Raw genomic sequence first — 25,712 nt, 5'->3', positions numbered from 1 at the left:
GGGGTTGGTATTGCATTTCTGCAGGGATGTAGAGGTGCTCCAGCTGCTGCTCTCCCTCCAGCCATCCCTGCCAGCACGACAGGGAAGTGCTGGGTGCAGAGAGGCAGGGAGCGACAGGAATGGGGTACAGGGCTCCAGCATGGGGAGCAGAAGAATGTCGGCACAGCCCTGATGGCAGAGCCAGCCATGGCCGGGCCGGCAGTGCCCTGCCTGCTGCCTGAGCGCCCTCAGTTTCCCTTCATGCCCAGTCAGCCCGGATCCTCGTGTTTCCTGGCCTGGCAGATAAGGCAGTCTCACCATTAATCAGGAGGCCTGGAGAATGGGATCAGCGCGAGGCAGGCGCTCGCAGTTAATCTCTTTTGCTCCCCGATGATGGATGGAGCTCATTGCAGGCATTAATCAAGTCCGTGTGCATGGACCAGGCAAAATTGATCAACACAGGCAACTGTGCTGGGGGATGAGGTGCTCCTCCAGTCCGTGGGCAGTCCTGGAGGATGCCCCTGACGTGGTGGCAGTGCCAGCTGAGGCTGCAGCTCAATGGTGTGAAATGGGTGACAGGAATTACAGATCCCAGGGAGAGCTTAGGTGTGTCCTTGCTTCTGCCCTACAGGCACTGGCTGTGCCTCTCTCTGGGGACCAGGTTGAGAAGTGGATCTTGACCATGGCTGGACTGTACTCAGCTGTGGAGCCACTTTCCCAAACAACCTCCAGAAGCTTCTGGGATGGTTCCAGGTGCATCTCCACAGGATATCAGCCCCTGCTCTGTACTGGAGCTGTGGGCTGCTTAGGACATCACAGATTTGAGGAGTGGTGTCTCAAAGGCAAAGCAAGCCTGTTGCAGGTAGCATGAGAAAAATGCTCTTTATCAGCTTCAGACTGGTGCTTGGAGATACTAGCCAGTGAAAATACCCTCGAGTTCTTGTCCTCTAAAGGGACAAGCTCAGGCCTGAGGAAGCAAAGTGAAATGCCTGATTCCTGGCCTGTGCTGCAGCACAAGTGTCACACCACAGGGAGCAGGGTACGGTTTTCCATCTCAGCACCTGCTTCTCCCTTAGAAATGAGCTGCTGTGGGTATTCCCAGTGGGGAGCCCTGAGCCCCCATCTCCATTGAGGCGATGCTGGTGGCCCACATGCTCCCTGCCGCGCGGCAGCTGGAGGTTGCAATATTCACTGACAGCCAACGAGTTGTGGGTTTCTGATGATTAATGACAACTCCCTCCCTCACAAGAGCCATTCAGCCTCCACGCTGCTGGATGATAGTGGAGTCAGGGTGGAAACTGGGCGTTTCCAGAGAATAACACCCAGCTCTGGTCCTGGGGCTGTGGGTCAGCCTAGCGTCCCCAGGTTGATCCTGGAAGGGGACTTGGTTTCTGCAGGTAAATGTGCCTGACCTTCATTTCCAGGATGGGTGCAAGTGAATGGGCAGAGCCAAAGAGGTTTGTTGACAGACATTTTCTGTTTTCCCCTCTGCCTTAAGTGCAAAGCCCAAGTGACATCAAAGCAACAGAAAGTCTAATCCCGTTTTGAATCAGTGCAAGCACACGCAGCGAATGTTAAACAGGGGATCCGGCAGTGAAGAAAAAGGGAGGATTATCTTTAATTTCCTGAGTTGAGGGACTGAGCAAGGGAGACAGGAGAAAAGAAAGGCACAGGACCAGAAGGGAGCACAGGGAGGCTGGTGGAGGAGGAGGAAAGCAGGTTGACAGGACAATAGTGTGAGCAGCAGCGCACGTGTGCCTGAAGAGGTGATTCTGGCACATGGGATGGACTGCTCCTGCCAGAGCCCCATGCCAGCACCTGCCCAAGCTCACAGGCAGATGCAGGGGAAGGGATTGTGCCTAGGGTTTGCCACGGCAGGGCAGAGGCTGGTGCAGGCTGTAACTCCCAGCTTGCACGTGTCTGAGCTGAGGCTGTGGAGCTGCTTTTGGAGGGAGCTTGGAGCTGAACTCCAGCAGAATGATGTAACCGAGGGCTGAGGTCACATGTACGTGTGTGATGTCTTTGCTGTGAAGGACTGTGGCTGAGCAGAGCTTCCTAGACGGCCTCCAAAGCCCTATTACCTGTGGGAGAGCCAACTCTTGGTGTGGTTTATATTGCTATCTGCCATTAGCAGGTACCACCAGCTCTGCTAACAGCAGTCACTGCTGTTTTTCATCTTACAGCTGATGCCCAGCTTCACAGGGCACTTGCACATGGAGCTGTGTCCAGGTTCTGTCCTGAGGCTGGGATGCGTCTTGACATCAAGGCTCTCCTAAGAGCAGTGCCTGGCCAGAGACTGCAAGCGGCAGCTGTGCTGCATGTGGTGTGGGGGCTGGAGGTGTCTGAGGCCAAAGCAACCCAAACGCTTCTCTGCCAGAGCCCAGGGGCACAGCATCCTCCTCCTCCTTGTGAGCAGTGCATCTCCCTCTTGATCAACACCTCCTTATTTTTCTCCTTGGACTTCTTCCCGTAGCAGTTATTTCCAGCAGAGTTTATAAGAGGTGATGGAGTCATACATAAGCACTTTTTGTATCTGGGTCTCCTCTTCTTTTGTAGTTTTGCCCTTGACATTGCAGCCATCAAGGTCCATTGGGACCAGGTGGGAAATGCCTCTCCTGGAAGTAATGTGGGAGAGCACAGATATCTGCACAGCAAAAGGTCCCTTGGGATGGGACATGACTGCTGAGCACCAGGAATGAGACTGGGACTTGCTGGGCTGCTTACAGACAGGACCAAATCCCAGCAGTGGGGCTCCAATTGCCTTTTGGTGCTTAGTGAGCCAGGCACTGTGGGAATGAACGTCAGAAGCTGTGGGAATGAACGTAGGAAGGGCTCCTGGGGTGGCTTTAAACCTGAACAATAACCTGCTTTCTGCCACAGTCTCATTCCATGCAGCAGAGGCTCTTCCGCACCCTACTTGGTCCTCAACCTGCACCTTCTTCCTTGCAGGACAGATACTGTGGTGCCAATGTGGAGTCCTACAGCCTCCCCCATGCTGGTGTTGCCCTCGTGGGTGGGCAGATACCAGAGTCCAGCCCTGCTCTGACCCTGAACTAGGAGTATCTGGGCAGTGGTGTCTGCACACACACACAGGGAAAGCAACCCTGTCTGCCTGTGGGAATCCTCCTCTGCCTGCCTTCCTGCCTACCCTCCCACGTTATCCTGAGCCTCCCCCTGCCTGCCTGCCAGAGGTAACTCTGGGATAGCAGCAGCAAGTCCTCAGGTCGAGCTGAGCATGTTCCTATGATTTTTAAACAGCAGCAAAAAGAGGAGCCTGAGCCACAGCTGAGAGAACTTTCTTTTCATCCAACTGGTTTGTAACATACCTCAGATGTTTTGGATGTCTGGTATGGGCCTTTGCAGACCTCCTACCTGCTCAGAGGGCATGAGAAGGCCATGACTTTCCAAGCTCTTGGCTTTCCCGGGTGAGACTTTGGAGTGAGAGCCTTGCACTCTCCAGTCTTGAAGCCATGTCTGTCCTGGCCTCACCTGCAGCCCACACTGTGGAGCTGCTGTCAGGTGCTGCTGTCTGCATCACTCCTGCCAGTGAGTTGCTTCTGTCTCAGCAAAGGCATCAGACTGAGATTTTTGCCCCATCCTCCAAATAATCTAGGAGCAGAGGGGAGGGGGTTGCACAGCTGCTGGGGCTGCAAAAGGAGCCAGGGTGGGCTGTGGCCATCAATCAGCTATGCAAGACATGGTCTGGGGAGAGCTGGCAAAGTGTTGTGCAGTGACATTTTGAGTAAAACCACATCATCTGTAGGAGCAACTCTGCTGCTCCTCCCCCTCAGCCCCTAACCCAAAAAAGCTGCTGTGAAATGTTGCATTGAACTAAAAAAACCTCCTCCCCATTGCTTTGGAAGGATCCGAACGTTGTAACGTGAGCCTCTAGATGGCAACATCGACCTGAAGAGCTGCGATCAGGAGCAGGGGCTCCGCAGGACCCGAGCAGACCGAGCCGGGAGGGAGCCCCCAGGCCCTTGACCCAGAGTGGGGAACACGAATAGGTGCTGCCTTGGGCATCTTTCTGCAGGGGCTGAGGACAGGGCCGGCCACCCGAGGGTGTCTGCACCCCGATACCCACTCCCCTCACCCTTCCCCCCTGCCCCATACTGCAAACATCTTGCACGACCAAAATGTCAAAGGGGTTTCACTGCAGTGGAAACACAATCGATGCTCTCAGCACCTGCTCTGCGGACACAAGGGACAAGATGTCACAGTGGGTCTGTCAGCTCGGCAAGGTGGACATTGCTGGTGGTCTTTGTGCTGCGACCACCCACCAGCTGTTCAGCCTCTGAGAGTGGATGGAAAGCTGAGATAGGTGATAGAAGTGGGGGCTGCTGCCTGCAGGAGGGCCACAAAGCAAGGGTGTCAGGCTTCAGGGTGGAGTGGGAAGCACTAAGAAGTGGCTTGATGTTCAAAAGCTGTGCTACAAATTGTGGAGTTCTAGTAAATTGGGGTAAAGCCTCCAGTGGCACCCTCCATTCAAAAGGATCACATGACACCAGAAATTAAGGCTTAAACTACCCAGATTAAACCACATGAGTGTATCTGAAGCAGCATAACCTTTGGGTGGGAATGTTGGTGCAGTCTGCCCTTGCTGTGATGTGATGGTGAGCTGCTGGATGTCATTGAGGTGGAAAAGTCCTGCCTCTGCCTGAAACAGCACACAGCACAAAGCAGGGCCTGGGCTCCTCTTCTGCAAAGTGAGTTTAGCCTGTGCTAGGGGAGATGCAAAGCTCAATTAAGATCCTTGAAAGAACAAAAGGTGCTACATAAATTCAAGGGATTATTATAAATGTCACTGCGCTTTACAAGCTCTGGCAAAACTCACAGGAGGAACAAGAAGACCTTTCACTTTGCAGCCCTTCCTAGCAGGGTTACTTAGAGCTTTGTGCTTTGACATAGAAGCTGTAAAATGATGACATTTATAATTAGATGTGCATAATAATCTCTTTATTCCCGAACTGAAAAGACAGGGTGTGTCTCGAAACGTTGGTTCCTCCTCGCCAACGATTCCCCCTCCCCCCCCCCACCCCTGATTGGGATTGCTCACAAAACCATCACTTGGTGAAATACCTCTGGACCTGGTTCGAAGAGGTGCTGGATCTTTGCAAGGGAGGAGTGGTCTGGGCAGTTAGTGAATAAAATCCAAGCCTTCGTGTGGTTTTAATCTGATTAGTTGATGGTAATCCAGTGGTATCATGCAGCAAAAGCTGTCCAGCTTTATTAGGCAGTCACTTGTTTAAGAGAACTCTGCTCAGGGGAGCATTTGGCTCTGGCGTTTCTCTTGAGGACTGGCAGAAATGGATGATTTTTTGGGTGGTTTTAGTGCTCTGTGAGAGTAGAATTAATGCAGGGCTTGGACACCTGGGCATCGGTGCACTTGGGTCCCGTGGGTGCCATCAGCAGCTCTGTGCAGCCCCTCTGCCTGGGTGAGTGGTGGTGGAGGGGGCAAAGGGCTGACCGGGTCGGGCTAGGGCTGAAGGTGGTCCCCAGGGGCTGGTGCCGGACCACCAGGTCAGTCCTGGGTTCAGGATGGGGGACCTCTCACCGGAACTGGTTCCAGTTTGAGGATGGGGGACCTCCCACCAGTGCGGGTCCCTGAACACCGGGTCGGTCCCGGGCCGAGGATTTGGGATCGCCTCCCGAGGCCAGTCCCACAGTCCCCACTGTGCTGACCCCGGGTCTCATAGTGGGGATCGCCTCCCGTGGTCGGTCCCAGCCCGAGCGTGGAGGACCTCCCACCAGGGCCGGTCCCGTACCATGTTGGTCCCGCCCCCCGAAGCCGGTCCCGGCCCGCGCTGGGTCTCCAGCCGGACCCCGTACCAAGCGACTCGCTGCCCGGGAGCCTCAGGGGCATCCCTCGGTGCGAAGCGAGGCGGGAGCGGTGCTGGTGCGGCGGCTGCCGGGGTCCTGCCCCTGCCCAAATCTGCCGGCGCATCACGGTGAGTGACAGCGGCCCCGGCCCTGCCCAGCCCGCACAACCCGACTGGCTTTTCCAATCAGGCCGGGCCGGGGAGGGATTTCCTGCCGGGACGGGGCCAGCCTGAGCGGGACTTTGCCGAGCTCCGAGGCGCCCTGTTAGCCGGGCAGCCGGGATCGTGCCGCACTCTCCGGTCCGCTCCCGGTACCGGACCCGGTCCTGCTCCGTACAGCTCGGCAAGTTGCTCCTGGGCTTGTCCCAGCTCGGTTCGGCGCTCCTCGGTTCGGCTCTGTACTTCTCAGTGTGGCTCGGTCCGGCACGGTTCCGCTCGGCTCGGTTCGCCCCGGTGCGGGGCCAGGTGAGTGGAGCCGCTCGGGCCGCTCTCGGGAGCAGCGGAGCGACTCGTCTCGGCGGGGGGGGAGGCAAAAATATTCCCCAAGCCCTCCCCAAAGAGGAGGGTCCCGGGGGTCTCGGTGACCCGACTGGTTCCCACTCCCCGCCTGCCCCTTGGCGTTTCCCCGGGCAGCGCGGAGCTTCCTGGGGGCCTCCCGGGGGAGACGAGCTGCCTCCCCTCCTTCTCCGCCCTGCCCCTTCGGAACCCAGCCTCGGTGCCTACTGCTCTTTTGCATCTTTCCTTCTCCACTTACGTAATTGGTTTGGGTTTGTTTGGGTTGGGTGGTTTTTGTTTTGTTTGGTTTTTTTTTTTCCTTCTCTCCCTCCTTTTTTCTCGGCTCTGCTGTTGGCTGCTAGAACGTTTGGGATACTTTGGTTCTCCAGGTGGATTCCTGGGCTGGAGACTGAGCTCCGCTCGAGTGGGAGGGATGTTTGCTGTTGCTTTTCCAGCTTTGTGCGTTTCTCGACTTTTTACTTTTGCTGCTGCTCCCCTCTCAGGAGGCTGAAGAGGTGGAGATCGGTATTTGGAGCTCTCGGTACCTCCAAGTAACTCTTTGAGCCTCTCTGGCTCCGGGAGAGGTGGGCAAAGTGCCTAGTGTTCCCAGCGAGGCCGTGCTGACTTCTTAAATAAAAGAATAAATAAATTCGGTACCCTCAGACTCACTTTTTGTGAGCGCTTTTGAAGAGCACACAGAGCACGTAAGTTGGATGCAGGGCAGAGGGTTAAATGAAATAGCTCTGAAGCTGGTGTGAAAGAGGTTTCGGGAGGAGATTTGTTTGCGGCAGGGTTAGCCTGAGTCAAGTGGCTGAAACTTTGTGTAACGCGGATAAGATGGTGCGGGCGCCCCAGGATGCGGGGAGGTGACAGCGGGTGGTGGTCTCAGTGCCCAGCACCAAACCCCCGAGCAGCCCTGGGGACAACAGGCTCACCGGCTGAAGGACCCATGGGCTCCAGGGGAGCAATGAACCCCCAGCTTGGGTGGGGGGAATCTCAGCAGCCCCTTTTCCCAGAAGCTAAGCCAGCACTAGGGCATCACCTCTCCAGCTGCCCTGAATTCTGCTGCACCGCGGGGAGGGCTGGAGCACAAGGAGCCCATGGGGGGGTCCATGCTCGTGGCAGCTTCAAGCTTTACTGCGGGTGGGCTGAGCGATGCTGTGTCATGGAACACACTTCTGGCTTTGACCCCCACCCCCGATGCAGGCAGGACCACTCTTCCCGCTGTTGCCTTCTCTCCCCTGTGATTTTCATTCTCAAAACAGTGACCTCGATTGCTCAGAGGAAACGACACCCCCTATTATATAAACGGCTGAGGGCGAGTGCTCTGGGAAGGGAGGTGGCAGGTCTGGGCCATGGCTAGGGGAATCAGAGCCAGTTCTGATATGACCCAGACCGGCACAAGGGAGTTGTGGGGTGATCTTGCAATGGCCTTGCAGCTGGCACAGCATGAGCTCCCTGCCCTCCTGCACGCACACTCCTCCCCGAGTGCTGGAGCAGCCTGCCAGATTCACAGCCTTTAACCAGGAGGGATTTTCTCACCGCCCAGTTTGGGCAGCTGAGGCGCAGCGTGAGAGCATGGGCTGGGAGCTGTGAACTGCTGCTGCAGGACCTGGTGGTCTCTCTGGGATACCTCAGCTGGCCAGGACATGGGCTTGATCCTCTTCTGAGTATGGTTGTGCTGTTGAACTGCACCCAGCTCCTTACTTGGGCCAGAGAGAGCTCATGTGCTGGTTAAACCGTGTCTTGCGCCCCGGGGCACTGAGTTTCATGGGTAATTTGGAGGGTGGGGGTTTTCCTCCTGCACAGGAGTAGAAGGGTGCTGGGCAGGCTGACCTGCTCCCATGGGCTGCAGAGGACTCTGGCTAAGCCTCCATCCCTTGGGTGCTGCCCCTAGGAAGGGAGAGGAAAGTGCTGTCCCGAGCTACACGCGCTGCCTTTAGGAAGGGGATGGCGCGCACGGTCCCGGGGGGAGGGTGCTGTGTCCCTGTCCTCCTGCTCCTTGTCCACCTCCTGACAGCACCCTGGGGAGTTTTCCTCTGCAGGTTCTTCCCTCTCCATTTAACGTGATGATGAGCCAAGTCCCACCAGGACTAAATATAGTCAAAGTATTTGTTCTTCGGCGCGGATACAAAAGCTGTCGCGACGGAGCCGGAAGGTAAATGGCCTTCGAGGGCTGACTCTGCTCTTCCTCTCCGCAGGTCCCGGGCTGCCGCGCCGGGGCTCGGCTGTGTGCAGGGCTCCCCAGCGTGGCTGCAGCGCTGTTGCCAAGAGGAATGCCAAAACGAAGGGGCTAATGAGCACCAGAGAGGGAGGATCTATAACTTCCAGATGGCAAGGAGCCCGTAATCCCTTTGGGAAGAATTAGGGACTCATCATTGCAGCGAGGGGAGCAAAACACACCACCTCCAGCTTCAGGAGTACTGTGAGAGGCCAAGGGCATCCCAATGCTGACTGTGCCGGCCGCCTTGTCCCAAGCCACCTGGCTTTGTCCCATGAAGCCCTGCTGCTGCTGGGAGCCTGTCCCTGAGCACTGAACTATTTCTTGTTTTAATTGATTGCATGTTCTCCAGCCAAGCCCCATCCAGGTCCTGCTCCTCCCAACGTGGAAAAGGACTTCTGCCCTTAACAGAAAGACTTCTTTTTGGCTTTTATGTCCCGTGGGATTGTAAAGCATCTTTCTTGTTGGATTTGGTCTCCTATCAAAGCATGTTTTGAGGAATTACAGTCTTATTCTCATGGCTTTATAAACCACTGGGAACTGAGGGTTTCTGCCTTCCAAACCACCTCTGTGCCCACCTGTCTGCGATGGGGCGAGAGCAGGAGCTGATCCAGGCCGTGAAGAACGGGGACGTACCCAGTGTGCAGAAACTGGTGGCCAAGATCAAGGCATCCAAGAGCAGTGAGTACCTGGGCACAGAGTTGCAGGTTCCCTCTCTCTGGCCGGGCTCCACTGCCTGTCCCGGGGTGTGAGTCCCAGCAGCAGGCTCGGTGCAGCTGAGCTGGGGTGCAAGTGCTGCCTCTGAACCCCACACAGCAGTTATGGTGCAGCTGCAGGCAGGAGCACAAGCACAGCCTGTGAGGATGAGTGACCAGGCTGTAAGCCATCTGCCCTACAGGGCTGGGGCTCCCCCTGGACTCCAGGCTAGTGGACCTGAAGTGTGGGCCACTGAGCAGGGATGGGTGAAGGGAAATGGCAGAGGTGGGGGGGAAGTGAAGCCACTTGTTGGGGGACACTGCTCTAAGGGTTCTGTGATGATTGCTGCTCGCTCCTGGCCGTATTTATCTTGTGAAAAATTATCATCCCAGCTAGTCGACTGGAACCAATCGTCAAGCCTTGAATTTCAGTCTGGTAATGTTTAACCCTTCAGCAGGGCTGTTCTCTTGCATGTGTTCTCAGAAAGGTCAGTGGCAAACGTGGCTCAGAGCGAGCGTCTGGCTCATGGGGTCCCCAAGGGCACCAGAATCCTGCAGGCACCACACAGCATCTGGAGGAGATGGGGGTGGGGGGGTTGGGGAGGTGGAGGAGCAGCTTATGCCTGGTGTCATGGTGCCCTTGTAGAGAGCTGAGTTCCTGGTTACTTCTCATGACCTACCAAGAGAAGGCAACTGGGAAAAGTGAATAAAAAGGCTCTGAGTACAGTGTTTGCCAGGGGAAGGTGCATGGGTATGGGGCCCCCCTGCCAGATCTGCTCATCATGGGGAGTCTTGTGAGTGTATGAGGGAAAGTTGGAAGGGGAAAACCTGCCCTGGGGAGGGAGAGGGGGGAAACGCAGTCAGGAGAAGCAGCTTTAAGGCTTCTTAGGAGCGCCTCAGGCAGAGAGGCTGGTGTTGAGAAATATGAGTTAGGCTGAGGATTATAAGTGTGAGAAGGGGATCATCTGCCCTGGGTCAGCTACTGGAAAGCTTCAGTGAGGACCAAAACTTGCCAAATTTTGAATGCTGGGCCTGCAGGAAGGCTGCAGCACATTTCCTCCCTAGAACAGGGAGTACCTGATGCCCCCTCTGGGGTGAAGGTACTGGGGGCCATTGCCTCCACTAGCAGTTCAGGGATTGCACCTATCCAGGGTCCCTGAGCTGGAACAGGCAGGCTGAAGGACATTCTGAAGGCAATAAGTAACAGTCAGGACCTGAGTGTCCTGCTGACCAACACAACCACACTCCCCTGAGCTGGTGTCCCATGGCTGGGGCGTGTGGGCAGGCTGGGGTGCCTGTGGCTCTCCTCGTCCTGCGCACCCGGAGGGGTGAAGTTACACTTGTTTCTTCTTCTCCCTCCCAGTTAAACCCAGTCTGTGTTTTCTCTCTGGCATCTTCTCCTCCCTCCAGCCATGGGGCACCCACATGAACATGTGTTTTACTCCCCTGCTGCAGCAGTGTCAGCAGTTCCTTCTGCTTATTTTCACTTTATTCCTTTATAAGGCAGAGGGGGGGCAAAAAGCCCAGACCTCTGCAAGGCCACCCTGCAAGCCTTTGGTGGGGCTTCCACACTGGACCTTCTGGTGGGGGGGTGGCTTGCCTTGTTCCAGGGGCTTGTCCCCAGCATGGAGGGCATCACTGCTCCCCATGCCTTATGGGTCCCTCTCTTTTCTCTGGCCGATGCCATGTGAGCTGAGCATTTGCTGCTCATTAAAGCGCCTTTCCCATATGACAGCTTGAGATGCTGATTATTTGTATGGATTTTGGTGGGTTTGTTTTTTTTTTTTGTTGTTGTTGTTGTTGGTTGGTTGGTTTGTTTGTTGTTGGTTTTTTTGTTTTGTTTTGTTTTGTTTTTTTATAAAATCCCTCTAAGAGTCCTTCTTCTGTCTCAGTGGATTGGGAGCTCGGTCGCTGTGATCAGCCCTCTGGGGCTTCCTGTGCCTAAAAAAGTCACTGCACGTAAGCAAAAAAAAAAAAAAAAATCAAGAGGCAGTCCCGGCAGCGGGAACTTCAGGGACACGTTGTTTAATATTCACCGTGCGCAGCCTCCTCCCGGCGCAAGCGCTGCCGCGCAAGTGGGTCACGGCACCCATTATTATAAGGCGGTGGGGCGGGCAGGGAGAAAGTTTTTTGCAGGCGGGAGGGGAAGGGCTGGCGTCCTGCCTTGCGAGAAGGGGACGTTGGGACGATGCCGGGACGATGCCGTGGTTGCTTCATCATCCGGGAAAGGGGGGAATGTCCTTGGGGAGAACCGGCGGCTCCTGCCGAGCTACCGCGCTTTGCTGAGGTTCCCCGGCGCACAAACAGAAACGTCCCGCTTCGTCCTGCTTTTTAATTTCCTTCTCTCCCTCTTCCCCCTCCTCCCCTCTGCGTCGGAGCTCTGCAGAGTTTAATTGAAATTGTTAAACGACCCGTCACGGCTTTGGCCTTTCTCCTCGTCGATCAATCACGTCCCCGCGTTGGCCGCGCTCGCCAACAATGCAGCAGTTGGCCGGGCCGGGGCGGCTGCTGCGGCACCGAGGGGCTGGGGCTCCCAGGGGAGGTGAGAAGCAGAGCTCCCTGCCCATGGCTCTTGTGCCTGGGAAGGGTGATGGCTTCTGGAGACGGATGATACTCAGTAAGGTTTGAGTGTCTCCATCCCTGGCCGTGCAGGGATAAAGGGTAGAGGATGGGGTGATGCTGGGGCTGTGTGCGATGCCCCTACAACAGCCAGGGGCTGGAGGAGCTGTGGAAGATGATGGGAGCTGGACTCACTGTTTGCCTTCCTGGAGGGAGTGGTGAAGGTTTTTGTTTAAACGTGTGCAAAGTGCAAAGAAAGGGCAGCAGCTGAGCAAACTGGTGTTAAACTCCCAAGGACAGGGAGCAAAGCGCTGCTGGGGTTCAGTCACAGCCTTAGGGAGGTTCAGCCATTTGCCCTATTTCACCCACTATATTAGGGTTTTCCAGATCTTGAATATATCAAGGAGAGGGAGCCTGGGACTCAGCTGTGACAGGGTTGTGACCTAGCAAGTTGTTAAATGCTAGTGAAGCTTGCAGAGGGGCCTGGCTTTATTCCCCACGCCTGGGCTGCTGCCCCTCATTGCTGCATCCTGGCAGCACAAAGCACAGCAAGGTTTTCTCAAGAGCAGTGCTGGCCCTGGGATGCTGCTGTCATCCATCTGGCTGGGCAGGAGAGGGACGATGCCGTTCCACGTGCTGCAAGACTGCGGCAGGCAGATGTGGGATAACTCCCTCCCTCCCTCCCCCTTAAATTTCCTCCTAATCCCTAGTAGCTATTTCAGCTTAAGCCCTGAAGCGTGAGGTTTAATATCACTCCTGTGATTTTTTAGCCTTTGCCACCCATGCTCTCCCCCTGTCCTCTGCACAAACACCTTCCCTCCTGCCATGCCCTGCTAGGCTCTTTCCTTCTCTCAGTGGCAGTGGGTCCATAGTTGTTTGGGGGAGAAGTTGTTTCTTTTTGCAGTTTGGAGGTCATTTTGCAGTGATGTTAGATGCACTTTTGTACCACTTGGCAAGCCCAGCATACCATCACCCCTCACTGAGGAGGACCATCTTCCTCTTCACTTCTGCTCCCAAGGAAGCTCTGTCCCTGGGTGCTCCAGCTGCTCTGCTTGGCTTGGCTGCAGTGAAGAGCTAGGACCAGCCTTGGGCAGGATCCTTATCATTTCAGGCTCTGTTACACCCTATGGCTTTCCCTGCTGGCAGTGGCACAGGGATATCTGGGCACCCTGCCCACTCCAATCCTACCCTGGGCAGTGCAGGCGGCTGGACCCGGCCCTGCTACTGAGCACCAGCGAGGCCCTGGCCGTGTCCCTGGAAGCCCAAGTTTCGAGGACAATGTACCCAAGCGTCCTCGGCCGTGTCCTCCCCTCCTCTCCCCGCGCTGTAGGTCTGACGGGCTGGACCGGCTCCGCAGCCGCACGCCGGCTTGGAAAAGCTGTGGGCACGCCTGCGGAGAGACGCCGAGAAACTCTGCCGAAACGGGCAAAACTCCCTCTGCCGCCGACACCGAGCCAGGAGCGGGGCGAGGCGCCGTGCCCAGGGGAGCCTGGCTGGCGTCGGCCCCGTGCTGGGGACCCCACCGCCCCGCAGCCTGCTGAAACCTGCTTTTGAACCAGCCCGCCGTGGGTGGCTGGTGCGAGGGGGAGAAAATTGGCTTCAAAGGCTCCGGCGAGCGCGACGGCTGCAGCTGTTGTAGCACAGCGAGGGGGTCCATCCGTCTCCTCCCGACCTCCCCCAGGATGGAGGTCTCCTCCAACAGCCTGGTGGGTTTTGCCATCCGCATTCCTGCTTGTCCCAGCTTTTGGGAGGTTTAGCCCTTTTCTTTCCAGGTCTTTCTCCAGGAAGGAACGGCCCTGTGCAGGCAGTGATGGCTGAAGGAGGGAACAGGCTCTTGCTTTTCAAATCTAGCCTCTAACAGGTGTTGAGTTTGGAAAGGAGCCCAGCTGCCACCAGTGCACCCAGAGCTGGGCAAAGCGTCACTGTGCTGAGCATGGGAGATAAGGCAGGAGCCTGTGCTGGCCATCACCCGCTCCAGTGGGCACAGCCTCCTCAGGGTGCCCAGCCCCATGCCCCCTTGCATTTCACCTCCCTGTGTTCACACCTCCACTCTCCCCCTGTCCCAGGTCTGTGTTTCTGTCCCTAGCCTTTGAAAGCTCAATAGCAGGACAGCCTTGTGGCTCTTTGCCCTCAGCCTGGGCCACCTGCAGCTACCTTTTCCTCGCCTGGGTGAGAAAGTTGGGGGGAAAAGAAGGTTTTGGGGAAGGGGACAAGTGTGGGGTCTGTTCCTGTCTACTCTGGGATACGCTGCCATCCCTTGGGGATGGCTGGGCAGCACTGGGGTATCCCAGGAGGATGTAGAGTTCCCTTAGGGCTATGGATGGCTGGAAGCCATCCCTGGTGCCACAGGCAGGAGGGGGATTTCCATACTTCGGGCACTTCCTGGTGACTCAGTCCAAAGCAGGGGGCTCAGCTCCCCCTTCCCAAGGGCTGCAGGGCCTGTTTGGGCTGTCTGACCCAGAAACATGGGACAATTTGGATGACACCCAGCTTGAAGGCAGACAGGGAGGGCAGCCCCCAGCCATGGAACAGCGTGTACCTAGCTGCTGGTGGCACACAGGTGCCGTAATGGGGACGGTGCTCCCCAGGGCTGCACCCAGACAGGGGACAAGAGGATGTGGCAAGGACACCATCAGCACAGGCTTCCCATCCTCCAGCTGGGACCATGGACATGCTGAATGCACAGAACTGTTTGCAGGCAGGATGGAGCTGGTGAATAAAGACTTCCTGGGAGCTTCTTTTAGGTGAAAACATCATTGTGCTCTTCCTCCTCCTCCTCCTCCTCTTTCCCCTACAGAGCTGTTGGGTCTGAAGATCTTCACTACGACCTAGAAATGGCTTGCAAATCGTCCCTGTTTGGGACCAAGTTGAGTCCCCATGGACCACAACAACCTCACCAACATCAGTCCTGATACCTTCTAATCAGGATGGTGGGAAGGAGAGGAGCGAATTATTGGATCCCAGTGGCAAGCAACAGCATCCTGCATGGAAGATGGTTTCCAGCCGGCCGGGAGCGCGCAGCTGCGCGCTCCCGGCCGGCTGGAAACCATCTTCCATGCATTATTGCCCCAGTAAGAGTTAAAAGAAGGGCTGGAGGCCGTGCGTGTGTGTGTGCATGCACGCGCCCTGCTTTGTTTTTAAAAGCTCCTCGGTGCTCCTGGCCCCCAGCCAGAGCTGGGGCCCTGCCGCTGGCAAAAAACCTTCAGCAAAGGAGTATGAAAGGGGCAGAAACTAAATAACAATAACCCACCTTTTTTTGTGTGTGTGTGTTTCTGGCTCTTCTAGCAAAGGGGAAAGAAGGGGGTGGGGGAGGAGTTGTGGTGTGCATTCCAAGTTTCCCACAAATCCCATCCTGGCTTCCCCCCACCCCGAAAAAAAAAAAAAAAGGAAAAAAATCACGCCTGGGATGGAGAGGGAGGGACGTGCGTGAACCTTGGAGGTGCAACATCATCGGAGCCTTGCTGAGGTGTCCTGGTGAGTCATGGACCTGTCTGGAGATGCCCAAAACTGCTTGGAAATGGCTCTGCCTGGGTGATCTTTACCCTCCTGCAGAAGGTCTGGATACTTTTGTCTATCCCTTTTTCCTATGGGACACCCAAGGCTGTCGCAGGCTGTGCCTGGGGTGGGTGCGTTAGGCACCCTGAGCTGTTTGCTACCTCAGGGGAGAGAGGCCAGAGCTACAACTGAGCCCAGCTTCGATGGGGAGATAAGGGAGCAGGGAAAACCTGCGTGCACGGCAGGTATGCAGCTCCCACAGCATCCCAGGCCTGGTGCAACACGTCCGGCTGTGCTTCCGCCAAGCCCTGCCAGCGCCGCTCCCTCGCCGGGCCCCAGCCAAGGCTGTGCAGAGAGCGTGTGGCTCCCGGGGCTGCCACTGTGCCCAGACCCCCACTTCAGCCTCCACCGGGTGCTGTCCCAGGAGCCAGAGCCTGTATTGGCCAACCTTGGTGGGCGGCTGTGCTGTGAGGGGTGAAAACTCCCAGGATTTCGTAAGGCCGGCCGCGGGCAGGGCTGGTTGTGTAAGGTGCCCTGTCTGCTGGTGAAGGGAGTCAGCGAGCACGCTGCAGGCATCTAGTGCCTGGCACGTGGGTGAGCCTGGCAGCCAGGCTACCTCAGGCTCTCCCAGGCTCTCCTGCTTGCTTCATAGGTGCCTCTTGCCCCCACGGAGTGTCAGGGTCTGGCTGATGGTCGGCCCTCACTTCTCCCCCTTGAGGAGCCCATCTTGGGGCATCGTCTTGTTTCTTTGCTAGGATGGGCATGGCTAAGCCTGAAGGGGATTTTCCAGCTGGAGCTGAACTGGGTGCAGACAGCAATAGGGAGACTGTGGACAGGGAGTGCCATGGACATTCCCCTTCTGTGGGTGTCCTCTCTCCCTGGGCAGGAACACCCAACTCACAGTTTGTGCAGCCCCTCAGGGACCTCCCTGGTTGCATCCTCAGCATGGCAAGGCCACATAAGCACCTCTTGCTTCATTGGCCTCTAAAAAGGGCCAGAGTCCTCCCTGGTAGCTAATCATTGCCTATGCAGGTGCATGGCAAGCCCAGCTGGCAGCGTGGGGGCTGGCAGAGCCACAGCAGTTGAGATTGCTCTGGGCTGCAACCCAGGCTGCTCTGGTTGGCCTGAAGCACCTCAGGTTTGGTTTTATGGAGCTGACGCTGGTGGGAAGGGCTGCATGAACCTTCCTGGCTTCCCTGAATGAGCATTTGCTAATCCTGCTGGGTTAAAAAGAAGAGAAACACTCCTCCTTTCAGGGCTTTGAAGAGGTTCCTGCACAGAAAGGGGAGCTGCCTCTGACCATGCTCTGTGTTTCCAAACCCAGAGGGCTGCTCAAGCCTCGGAGGATCCCTCTGCTTCCTCCTCAGTGGTGCTGGGGCTCAGGCAGCTCTCTGTCTTGGAGCATCTGTCCCACTGGTTATATTTAGCACCGTGTGCTGGGCTGCACATGGATGTCCTGGAGCTGCTTCTCTATTCTCTCCAAGCCTGGTGTGGACATGGAGGGGACCAGCTCTGAGCCTCCAAAGTTATTGTTTTGCTCTGGCCCAGTGCAGCCTGCTCTGAACACCTGTGGCTTTGTGGGGCTGAATTCACACCAGGTGTCAGTGTCACCATCACCCACAAATGTTGTCCTGGGTAAACGTCTCCCAGGAGGAGTACAGGTGGGTGGCTCTGCTCAACACCACCCAGGGACAACCTGGGCACTGGCACAGAGACCAACATATGGCCAGCAGCCCACTGAGCCCCCATGTACCTTCAGCTCCGCCTGGGGCTGGGGGATGTGGGGTGCTGCAGGGTGGGTGGCAGAGTGCAAATAGGAGTGCCTTTTCCTACAAAAAGGAGATGAGGGGGTGAGGGAACCCTTTTTCACCCTCTGCACCCTCCTTTTTCTCCCTGCCATCCCCCTGGAATGCTGCGAGGCAGCGGGCGGGGGTTTCAGTGCTCGGCTCCCACGTCTTGCCTCGGCCGCCAACTCGGGCTTGCCGGGGCCGTTCCCGACACGCACCCGCCGTGCTGCGAAGGCATAAACAGATCGGGTTGCCGGCAGGGGTCCAGGGAGCGGGCAGGCCTTGGCTTGTGTCCCACCACCGCTCCGTCGGGCCGGGCTGCGGGGAGCACCGAGGCTGGGGCATGGAATGGAGGGGACTGGCGTGGGGATGGGGATCCTGCAGGCGGCAAGGTCCCGGCGGGAAGCTGGGCATGACCCTGGCTTGATGAGGGGTGAGTGGTGCTGCCCCTGCCTCAGTTTACCTCTGGTGCTGAGGTGAGGCTGTTCTTCAGGGGCTTGGAGGTGTTGATGTGCTGCCTCAGAACCCCCTTCCCTAACCCCACTTGGGAAACTGCCAACCAGAGCTCAGCTGTGGGTGGGAGTCCTCAGACCCATTACTCCTTATCCACTGTGTTTGTATTCTGATGCCTTTGACCTTGCTGTAAATCAGCTCTTGTCCCTCCCGTGGTACATGGTAGGGACAGGGCTACTCTCTGTTGCCCTTGTCCCCAGCTGGTCCCTGAGCAGCTGCTGGACGACTCCGGCGCCTGGGCTGGGCAACGGGAGCAACCCACTGCCCTCCCTGCTGGCCCTGGAGCAGCTGGGACAAGGGGAGGGGGGCAGGAACATGGCTCCCAAAATAACTCAGCAGCCACCAAGGCTCCCAAGGGGATGGCGAGACAGGCGTGGGGTCCTGATGTGGGTTCCTGCTTCCACCCCAGGGACAGGGAGATGCCTCTCCTGGGACATAACAGAGTCACCAGCTGCTAAGTGAGTTCATCAGTTCGAGGCTGCTTCCACCTGGGTGGTGCAGGGCATTGTGGAGATGTAGCTGTCATGTCCGTGGCCTGTCCCCTGCAAATGAGTCCTGTTGCAGACTAAGGTCCTGGGGGAATCCTTAGGTGCTGCAGCTGGGTGAAAACATCCCAGCCAAGGCACGAGGAAAATGCCACCAGCCAGAGGCTCTGTTGGATTTTTGGTGACAGCTTCTCTCACTTCATGTCATTGCCTAGCAAGCTGGAAAGCTGGGTGGGCTGCCAGAGGATCTGACCTGGCTGGCAAAGAGACCTCACACTGGGCACAGGCAAAGCCCTGCTGCCCTCCCTGGCCTTGGCAGGGAGGGCAGCAGGGCTTTGCCTGGCCTTGGCAGGGAGAGGAGAGAGCAGCAGCAGGCTTGTTTCTCTTAGGCTGCTTGTCCCAGGCTGGAAGGAGCTTGGCCTGTTCCCACTGGGGATGGATTTGTCCCTCTCCTTTCTCACTGGTAGCAATGTGGAGCAGCCAAGCAATTCCTGCTTTCTTTGGTAGATGACCTTGCAGCAAGGATGGGAGCAGCAAGAAGAGATGAGTGCCCTCTGCACCCTTGCCACTGCTAGAGAGAGGACTTGGAGAAGACTCCCTCCCATCCCTCATGGCTTGGGAGCACCAAGCAGTCACTGCTGGGTGAGATCCTCTTGCTCTTTCCCAGTGCAAATGCCACAAATCGCTGCAGTGCCATGGCATCTGCTGGAGCAGTCACCCCTCTAGCATCTCTTGGGACCATCCCAGGAGCCAGAGCCCATGTTTCAGCTCTGTTCAGGGGGGAAGGAAATGATTTGCTCAAGCTGCTCAGATCCACGCCACAGTTCACATGGAGCTGGACAAGCCCCACGCATCGCTTGCAAAGAGCCTCTCACTTTGGCAATAGAGAGTAGAGGCAGCAGCCCCCCACAAGTGGAAGACCTTGATTCATAGGGAGGAAAATCCACACCCTAGGCAGTGTCTGCCCCATCCTTGCACAAACTGGGCTGTGCACGTCCCAGGGGACCCTGCTGACATGTCCCTGAGCAGGGCTGGCAGCAGCACCAGCTTGGCTTGTGGGGTCAGGGCTGAGGAAAGGCATCCACAAGGTATTTTTAACCATGGGTGACTGCAAACCCCAGTCATGCAGCTGCCAGCAGTGGTCTGAGGTTAGCCCTCGAATGCCAAAGGTTGATCCCCATGGGCTGGTGGAAGGGCAGGCTTTGAGGAAAATTCAGTTCCCAGTCATCCAGGGCCTCAGGAAGGAGTGACAGCACTTGAACCATTGACCTTCTGGGTGACCTCGAGTGAACAGCTTCACCTCCCGGTGCCTCCCCTCCCATCCTGTGTGTGTCTTGCCTAGATTAGAGCATCCAGGGTGGGGACAGCCACTCTGCTCCGGGCACACAGCAGCTCCCCTGGGGCCAAAGGGGAAGATGTCACAGGGTTTCCCACAAGGATGCTTCAAGTACTGGTTCCACTGGCTGGAGCAGCTACTAGATGCTGGCTGCCACAGTGGGTACCAGCCTGGCAGTGATGGAGACAGAGTGACATAAGGCCATAGCAGCCCTGTACCCCAGCCTCAGCCTTGCCCTGTTGTCAGGAGCTGCACGATTTGCTGCAGCCATCCAAGCAACAGTGGAGGGCTGGATTCTCCTTTCACTTCCTTGAGCTCCTGGGGTTTTGCTGGCCAGTCTTGGTTGCTCTAGTTTTTATCTGGGGCTTGTTGTCAGAACCATAAAATAAATAGCTACCTGCTCCTGCAGAGCGTCAGAACCCTCCAGGTGTAGGTGGGTTGCTGCGTCCCTGCCTGCCCTCCCTAATTAACTGTTGCTCAGCAAATCCATACTTAGTGACCTGCCCTACTCTTCCTGTGCAAGGCAAGCCCTTCAGCTTCTGGCTCCTGCTGCTCACCTCTCACATCCCCCAAAGCCTCTCATGTGCCCTGTGAGCCTGGATCATGTTCACAGCCCCAGGCACAGGATGGAAGATGGTACCCAGGAAGCAGCGTCCCTCTGTGCAGGGCTACTGAGGTTGTTTTCCTCACCAGCAGCTCTCTCCATGCCCACACTCACACTGCTCTCCCCGTCCCCCCCACATCCTGCTTCCCCTCTTTCTTCCTCCCATTCACCGTCTGCCGGTCGGATTATTTTTCCCCAGATGCTGCAGCCTGCAATTTTCCCAGGTTGAATCTGCCTGGGTTTGTTCTCCTAATCTCTCTAAGTCCCTATTGTGTTATTTCTGCCCTTGTCGATCTGTTGAGCATTATCCACAGATTATATTCATGTGCTGTTTGCTGGTATCACATTAATGGGAAGGGCAGTGGGGTGGCTGTGGGTGCAGCCTGAGTACCTGTGGGGCACTGGAGCCCTTCAGTCCCTTCTCTGGTTCCCAGTATGGAACCAGCATGGCACCAGCTGAATGGGAGTCAAGGTGCATCGTTAATGCTGGACCAGATTCTCTGCTGGTCCCCATGTCCTGCAGCCCAAGGGTGGCTCAGGGCCCCGTGGCATGCCCAGTGATGCACTGTGGGTGAGGGCAGAGCTCGCACTTGGCTGCTGGCCCCTGCCGCTATCGCCCCATCTCTTCCCGCTCAGGAGGCGTCCTGTCCTTTCGGAAGGATGGGGGAAATGGAAAAGGCTCCACCTCTTCCCTGGGCAAATACAACTCCTCTGAGTTCATATCCTGGAGAGCGGAATAGCCAGGTCCCAGCAGGGATGGTGACTTCACCTCCCGGTAACGCGTTTCCCCGGCCAGCCCTTGTATCTCTGAAGAAGCTGCCTGGCTTCCCCCACCCGAAGCCTTTCCCAGCTGTTTCCATTGTGGTTGGGGCTGGGGGGATGTGATTTTGGTTCCGTGGGGAAGGGGTGTTACTGCTTCCCCTTGCTGGGGGAGCTGTGCTGGGGTGCATCACTCTGGTGTGATGTGAACCCCCAAATTACTGCAGGGAAGGGGGGTGAGCACTGTTCATCCCACCACACAGCTGAGACCCTTCGTGGGGCCTGAAACTCAGAGGATCAAGTTTGGCTTTTCCAAGGGGTGTATCCAGCCCCAAAGGGCTCCTGGGGGGGCTGTTTTCCTCCCCTTGGTGTTTGCTCCCTCCATCCCTGCTGTGGCCACCAAACCTCAGGGGGTGAGAGGCAAGAGCTGCACCTTCTTCCCAGCTGTGTGGATGGGGACAGGGTTTCCGACTCTGCTTTTCCTTTCATTGTTCTGGGAGCCTTCTCTTTGAACAAGCTGCCTGTTTTTTCCTGCTTTTCTTGTGGGGGAAGTGTCTTGGGGGGAAACTGAGGATCTGGTTGGGGGTCCTGGGGCATGAGCAATCAATGCCTGTGCTGAGCAGGGATGCTTCCCCTGCTCCCTCCTGCTGCCAACTCTGAAAAACTTAATTGTTGGATATTCCTTGGGAAAAAAGCTGCCAGCCTTTCCCAGAGAAGGGAAAAAACTCCCAGCTGACTCTGTGGGTCTGCGGACATGGCTGCAGACCCTCCCCTTTGCTTGTTGTGTGTCCCAGTCCAGCCCAAGGGAGGAAGGCAAATGCCTTGGGCTGCTCAAACTCTTCTGCCTTTGCCATTGCCTACCTTCACCAGCATCCACCACCGTATCTGAATGCAGGACAGGAGAGCTTAGAGGAGAAGGCACAGGTGAGGATTGGAGCTGAGCTGCCAGAGGAGACAGAGGCAGCTTGGAGGCAGTGACAGCTTGGGTTCTGCATGGCCTTAAGCCCTAAGGTTTGGGGCTCAAGCCAGGGTAAATGGTGGAGGCTGCTGAGATTAGAGACAAGCAGGCTGTATTTTGGCATGAGGATGCTCACAGTGCAGGGATGCTGTGCCCAGCCCTTGGGATGCTGTGAGAAGCTCCTGGCAGGTTGCTGCAACAACTGGGAATGTTTCAGCTGGACCCAGAAGTAGGGCTTGGGTGTGACAGCTGTCACACACACACCCTGGGAAGCATCAAAGAAGGGAGGGTCCTGTGTGTCTCATCCCTGGGTTTGGTGGGTTTCTCAGGGGAGGAAGACACCAATTATTCTCAAGGAGTTGCTAGACACTGGTGTAGGGAAAGATAAGGGGTTCCCTGCCATGTTGCACGCTTCCATTGCTGCCATTTGCTGCCATTTGCCAATCTGCTTCCTTGATTGCAGCCTCCCCATCCCTGCCAGTTAACCCAGTGGCTTGCCCCATTCAGACCCACCCCACAGTGCCTGCCTTTGGTGGAGGACTTGTTTGTTGGCTTTGGTGGGGAGCCCATTTTCAGGGTTGCTATGAAGCATCAAACCCTGGCAGAGCCACTTGTGGGCAGGAAATCAATCGTGGCATTTGGGCACCAGTGACATTTGGATGTAGGTACCAGCTCAGCTGGGTATCCCAGGTGGCAGCAGCTTGGCAGCCAAATTCACTCACCATAATCATGGGGGCCCAGGGAGCTGGGCACAGTGCTGGGCTTGGTGTTTGGGGTGTGGACTGGTGGCTGCAGCAGGCAGCCAGGGTCAGGAGCCCTTGGCTGTCACCCAACCTCCATCCCAAGCTTGCTGAGCAACTTGGGTTGAGTTTCTTAATGTCTGTGTGGCCCAGCTCCTTCCCTATCGAAGCAGGGGAATCTCTTCTGAGCCTGTTGGGAAACTGCAGCTGAAGCAGCTGGTTCGCTGGGAGGCTGCGCTGGGAGGAGCTGGCTGTGGGTGACCGCAGCGGACGTGCCTGTGGATGGCGAAGAGACAGGGAAGGGTGATTCCTGCAAGGAGAGGGATGGACATCACTGCTTTGGGTCTGGATTTTGGGTGAGACCTTGAGTCGCTCCTGAGCCCCAGGGCAAACCCACCACATGCCGAGGCAGGGCCACCTGAGGCCATCGGTGCAGGTCAAGGGCAGGCAGGGCAGGGCAGGTGAAGCTGCCACCTCCAGCCCCAGGAGGCTGTCACCACCATCAGAGATGGCTGGTGCTCTTCAGGATCACAGCTGATTAGCTTCTTCAGCTGGTTTATGGCTCAGTGGTGACAGTCCTCAGGTGGATTTTATTTTCCCAAGAGGGTATGGGCATGTCTTTGGTGTGTCCAGAGCACATGGTCCTTCTCCCCCCACCCAGGGCAGCAGGATGGTGTTCCTGCAGAGCTCAGATGGAGCATCCCTGCCTGCAGGGTACTCATGGCCATCAGCGCAGCTCATGGCTGGATGTTCAGGGATGCTCATGGTGCAGAGGCACTTGGGCTGGATCTTGAAGGGTGCTCATGATACAGGGATGCTCAGTCCTGCAGCATGGAGAGGGCTCATGGCATGGGGATACATGCAGCCAGCAGTGTGGGAATGAGATTTCCCAGGGCAAGGGGAAGGGATTAAAGTCTGTGAGCAGCACCAGCAGGAAGGTGAATTTTTTCAAGGTGTCTCTGGCAAGGAGGTGGATCTCCAGTTGTAGGTCTGTCTGTCCCACACAGAGACTAGAGCTTGTAGTGAAGGAGCTCTGCTGTGGCCATACTAGGTGGATAAAACTGGGGGGACCACAGCAAAAGCTCTGCTTTCTGGAGCCTGGCTCTCCCTGTGAGAGTCAGGGCAGGAGTCTTGAAGGGACATTTTGGGACATCCACAGGACATTTGGGCATTTCCTTCCCCAGCCGAACCCAGGCAAGGTGTGTGGCTCCTTCCCAGCAAGTGGTGAGTGGTTCACTGCTTTGGAGGGGTTGTGCCCATCTCTGAGACCTTGGGGCAAAGCTCATGGGGACAAGGTCTCCAGGGAAGGGTATAGGGTGACACAGAGTGCTTGGTGTGCTGGCACAAGGGGTACCAGCTGGGCAGGGCATGGGCACACCCGGCTCCATGCAGCTGGCACAGCCGGCACCAGGCAAGTGCCCCAGGGGGGTAAATATGAGTTGGTGCCGGGCCGGCTGCCAGCGGTGCGGGTGAGGCACCAGTCCTGACCAGCTGCTCCCTGGATGCCCCCCACACCCCACAGATGACCAGCCTGGCATTAAACCATGGAGATGCAGTGCAGCCCTATGGGGAAACTGAGGCACCGGGCACCGCAGGGCAGAGAGGCTGCCGGGCTGGGGGAGCTCGTTGGAAACACGCCGTGCGGGGCTGCATCATCTTGATCTCTGCTACCCGCCGGGATCCAAAAGGCTGAGGGCTGGTGCTAGAGTGTGCCAGGGACGAGGGTCTGGGCCCCGTGCGGTGAGCGGTGCGGCCGCGCTGCCTTCGGCACGGCCGCCGTCCAGCGGAGCACACGGGGCCGACATTCGTAAGCAATTTGCCGGAGCGCGCCGGGGCCGCTCCCCGCCTGCCGCTTGGCAGCCCAGCGCCGCACAGAAGCTCCCTGGCTCCCTCGAGGCCTCGCTCAGCTTGAGCTCATCCTGCCTGGGCAGGCACCGCGCTGGAGGCTGCAAGGCGAAGCGGGGTGGGGGCCCGGTGGGACCCCTTGGAAGGGTTGTGTTGGGGAGTGGGGCCGAGCAGGGGGAACCCACGGCCGGAGTTAACCCTCAGTTAACCCTCGGGGTGCGTCAGGCAGAGCCTGTTGTGACAGGATGAGGGATGAAGGTTTGAAACTAAAAGAGGGAGATTCAGACTGGAGAGAAGGAAGAAATGTGTTACACCGAGGGTGGTGAGACCCTGGCCCAGGTTGCCTAGAGAGGTGGGAGATACTCCATCCCTGGAGCCATTCCAGGTCAGGTTGCCAGGTCTGTGAACAAGCTCCTCTAGCTGCAGATGTTGAAGGTATTCTGTGCTGGTGAATGGGTCCTGGCAGCCTGTCTGTGATCTGTTTTCTTCTCCATCTCTCTGACCATCTTCTCTGCTTGTGCCTTTGTACCCATGGTGCCAGGGTGCTTGGCCTCTTTCCTAGCCCTGTTTTAACTTCCAGCCTGGCTGCGAATCCTCCAGCTCTCTAACCAGAGATTTACCCAGTTAAAAACTGGGGGCAAGCTGTTTCCCTTCCTGCCCGAGGTGGGTACCAGCGTTACTGCCTTCACATTTGGGAAGAGCCCCAAACGGGATGCTGCTCCCTGCTCTGCCTTTGGGACCTGCTGCTTTCCACATGGTCCTGCCCCATGAACTGACCTTGCTGGGCTGCTGGAGCAGGGAAGTAATTTGAGGAATGTTGCTTGGGGAGAGGAGTAAAGACACGGGCATTATGCCATGGAGATGCTGACAGCTGCCTCCTGGGTGCAGGGAGCAGGCAGGGACACCCTCCATGTCCTGGGACACTCACTACATCCCAGCCCTGCTTGCAGGACCCCAGCGGGCAGCCTGGTTCCCTCTTAGGGATCAGGGATGGGATTTTGGGGTGAGCTCTCACTCTTCAGATAGCAGGCATTGCTCATCTCCAGGACCTGGGGGCTGCAGGATGTTTCTGCCTCTTTTGGACATGCTTGTGCTCAGTGGGCATCTCCATCCAGCCCTTCTCTTCCCAACACTGCCTGCCCAGCTCTGCCTCTCCTGCCCCTCCTCCTCTTCCTTCCCACCCTTTCTCAGCAGCAAAACCTGGTGGCAATTTTCACCTGCAGCTGATGGAAGCAAACCTGCCTTTGGTTACCCTACAGAGCATCCTTTAAAAAAAAAAAGGCTTGGGGGTAGGGAGGGGTGGTCATTGGAGGGAGCAGGAGGTGATGGCTTCAGGGGCATCACTCACAGCTTAGTGGAACTCTTCATTTATTTTATATTGACTGCATCCTTTTGAAATCCCTCAGCATCAAATGCTTCTCA

General features: G+C 56.9%; 1 protein-coding gene across 1 annotated transcript in view; it reads left to right on the top strand.

Moving 5' to 3' along the window:
• The first annotated feature begins 8,913 nt into the window (after positions 1 to 8,913).
• CASKIN2 (CASK interacting protein 2) overlaps positions 8,914 to 25,712 on the top strand; it is a 30,155-nt gene continuing 13,356 nt past the window's right edge. The window contains 1 exon segment of the mRNA XM_054394034.1: positions 8,914 to 9,195. Within this exon segment, the coding sequence (XP_054250009.1) occupies positions 9,102 to 9,195 (94 nt within the window). The 5' untranslated portion in view covers positions 8,914 to 9,101.

Source organism: Indicator indicator, chromosome 29 (assembly GCF_027791375.1).
Source record: "Indicator indicator isolate 239-I01 chromosome 29, UM_Iind_1.1, whole genome shotgun sequence".
NCBI lineage: Eukaryota > Metazoa > Chordata > Aves > Piciformes > Indicatoridae > Indicator > Indicator indicator.
This window is presented reverse-complemented; position numbering and strand designations above follow the sequence as displayed.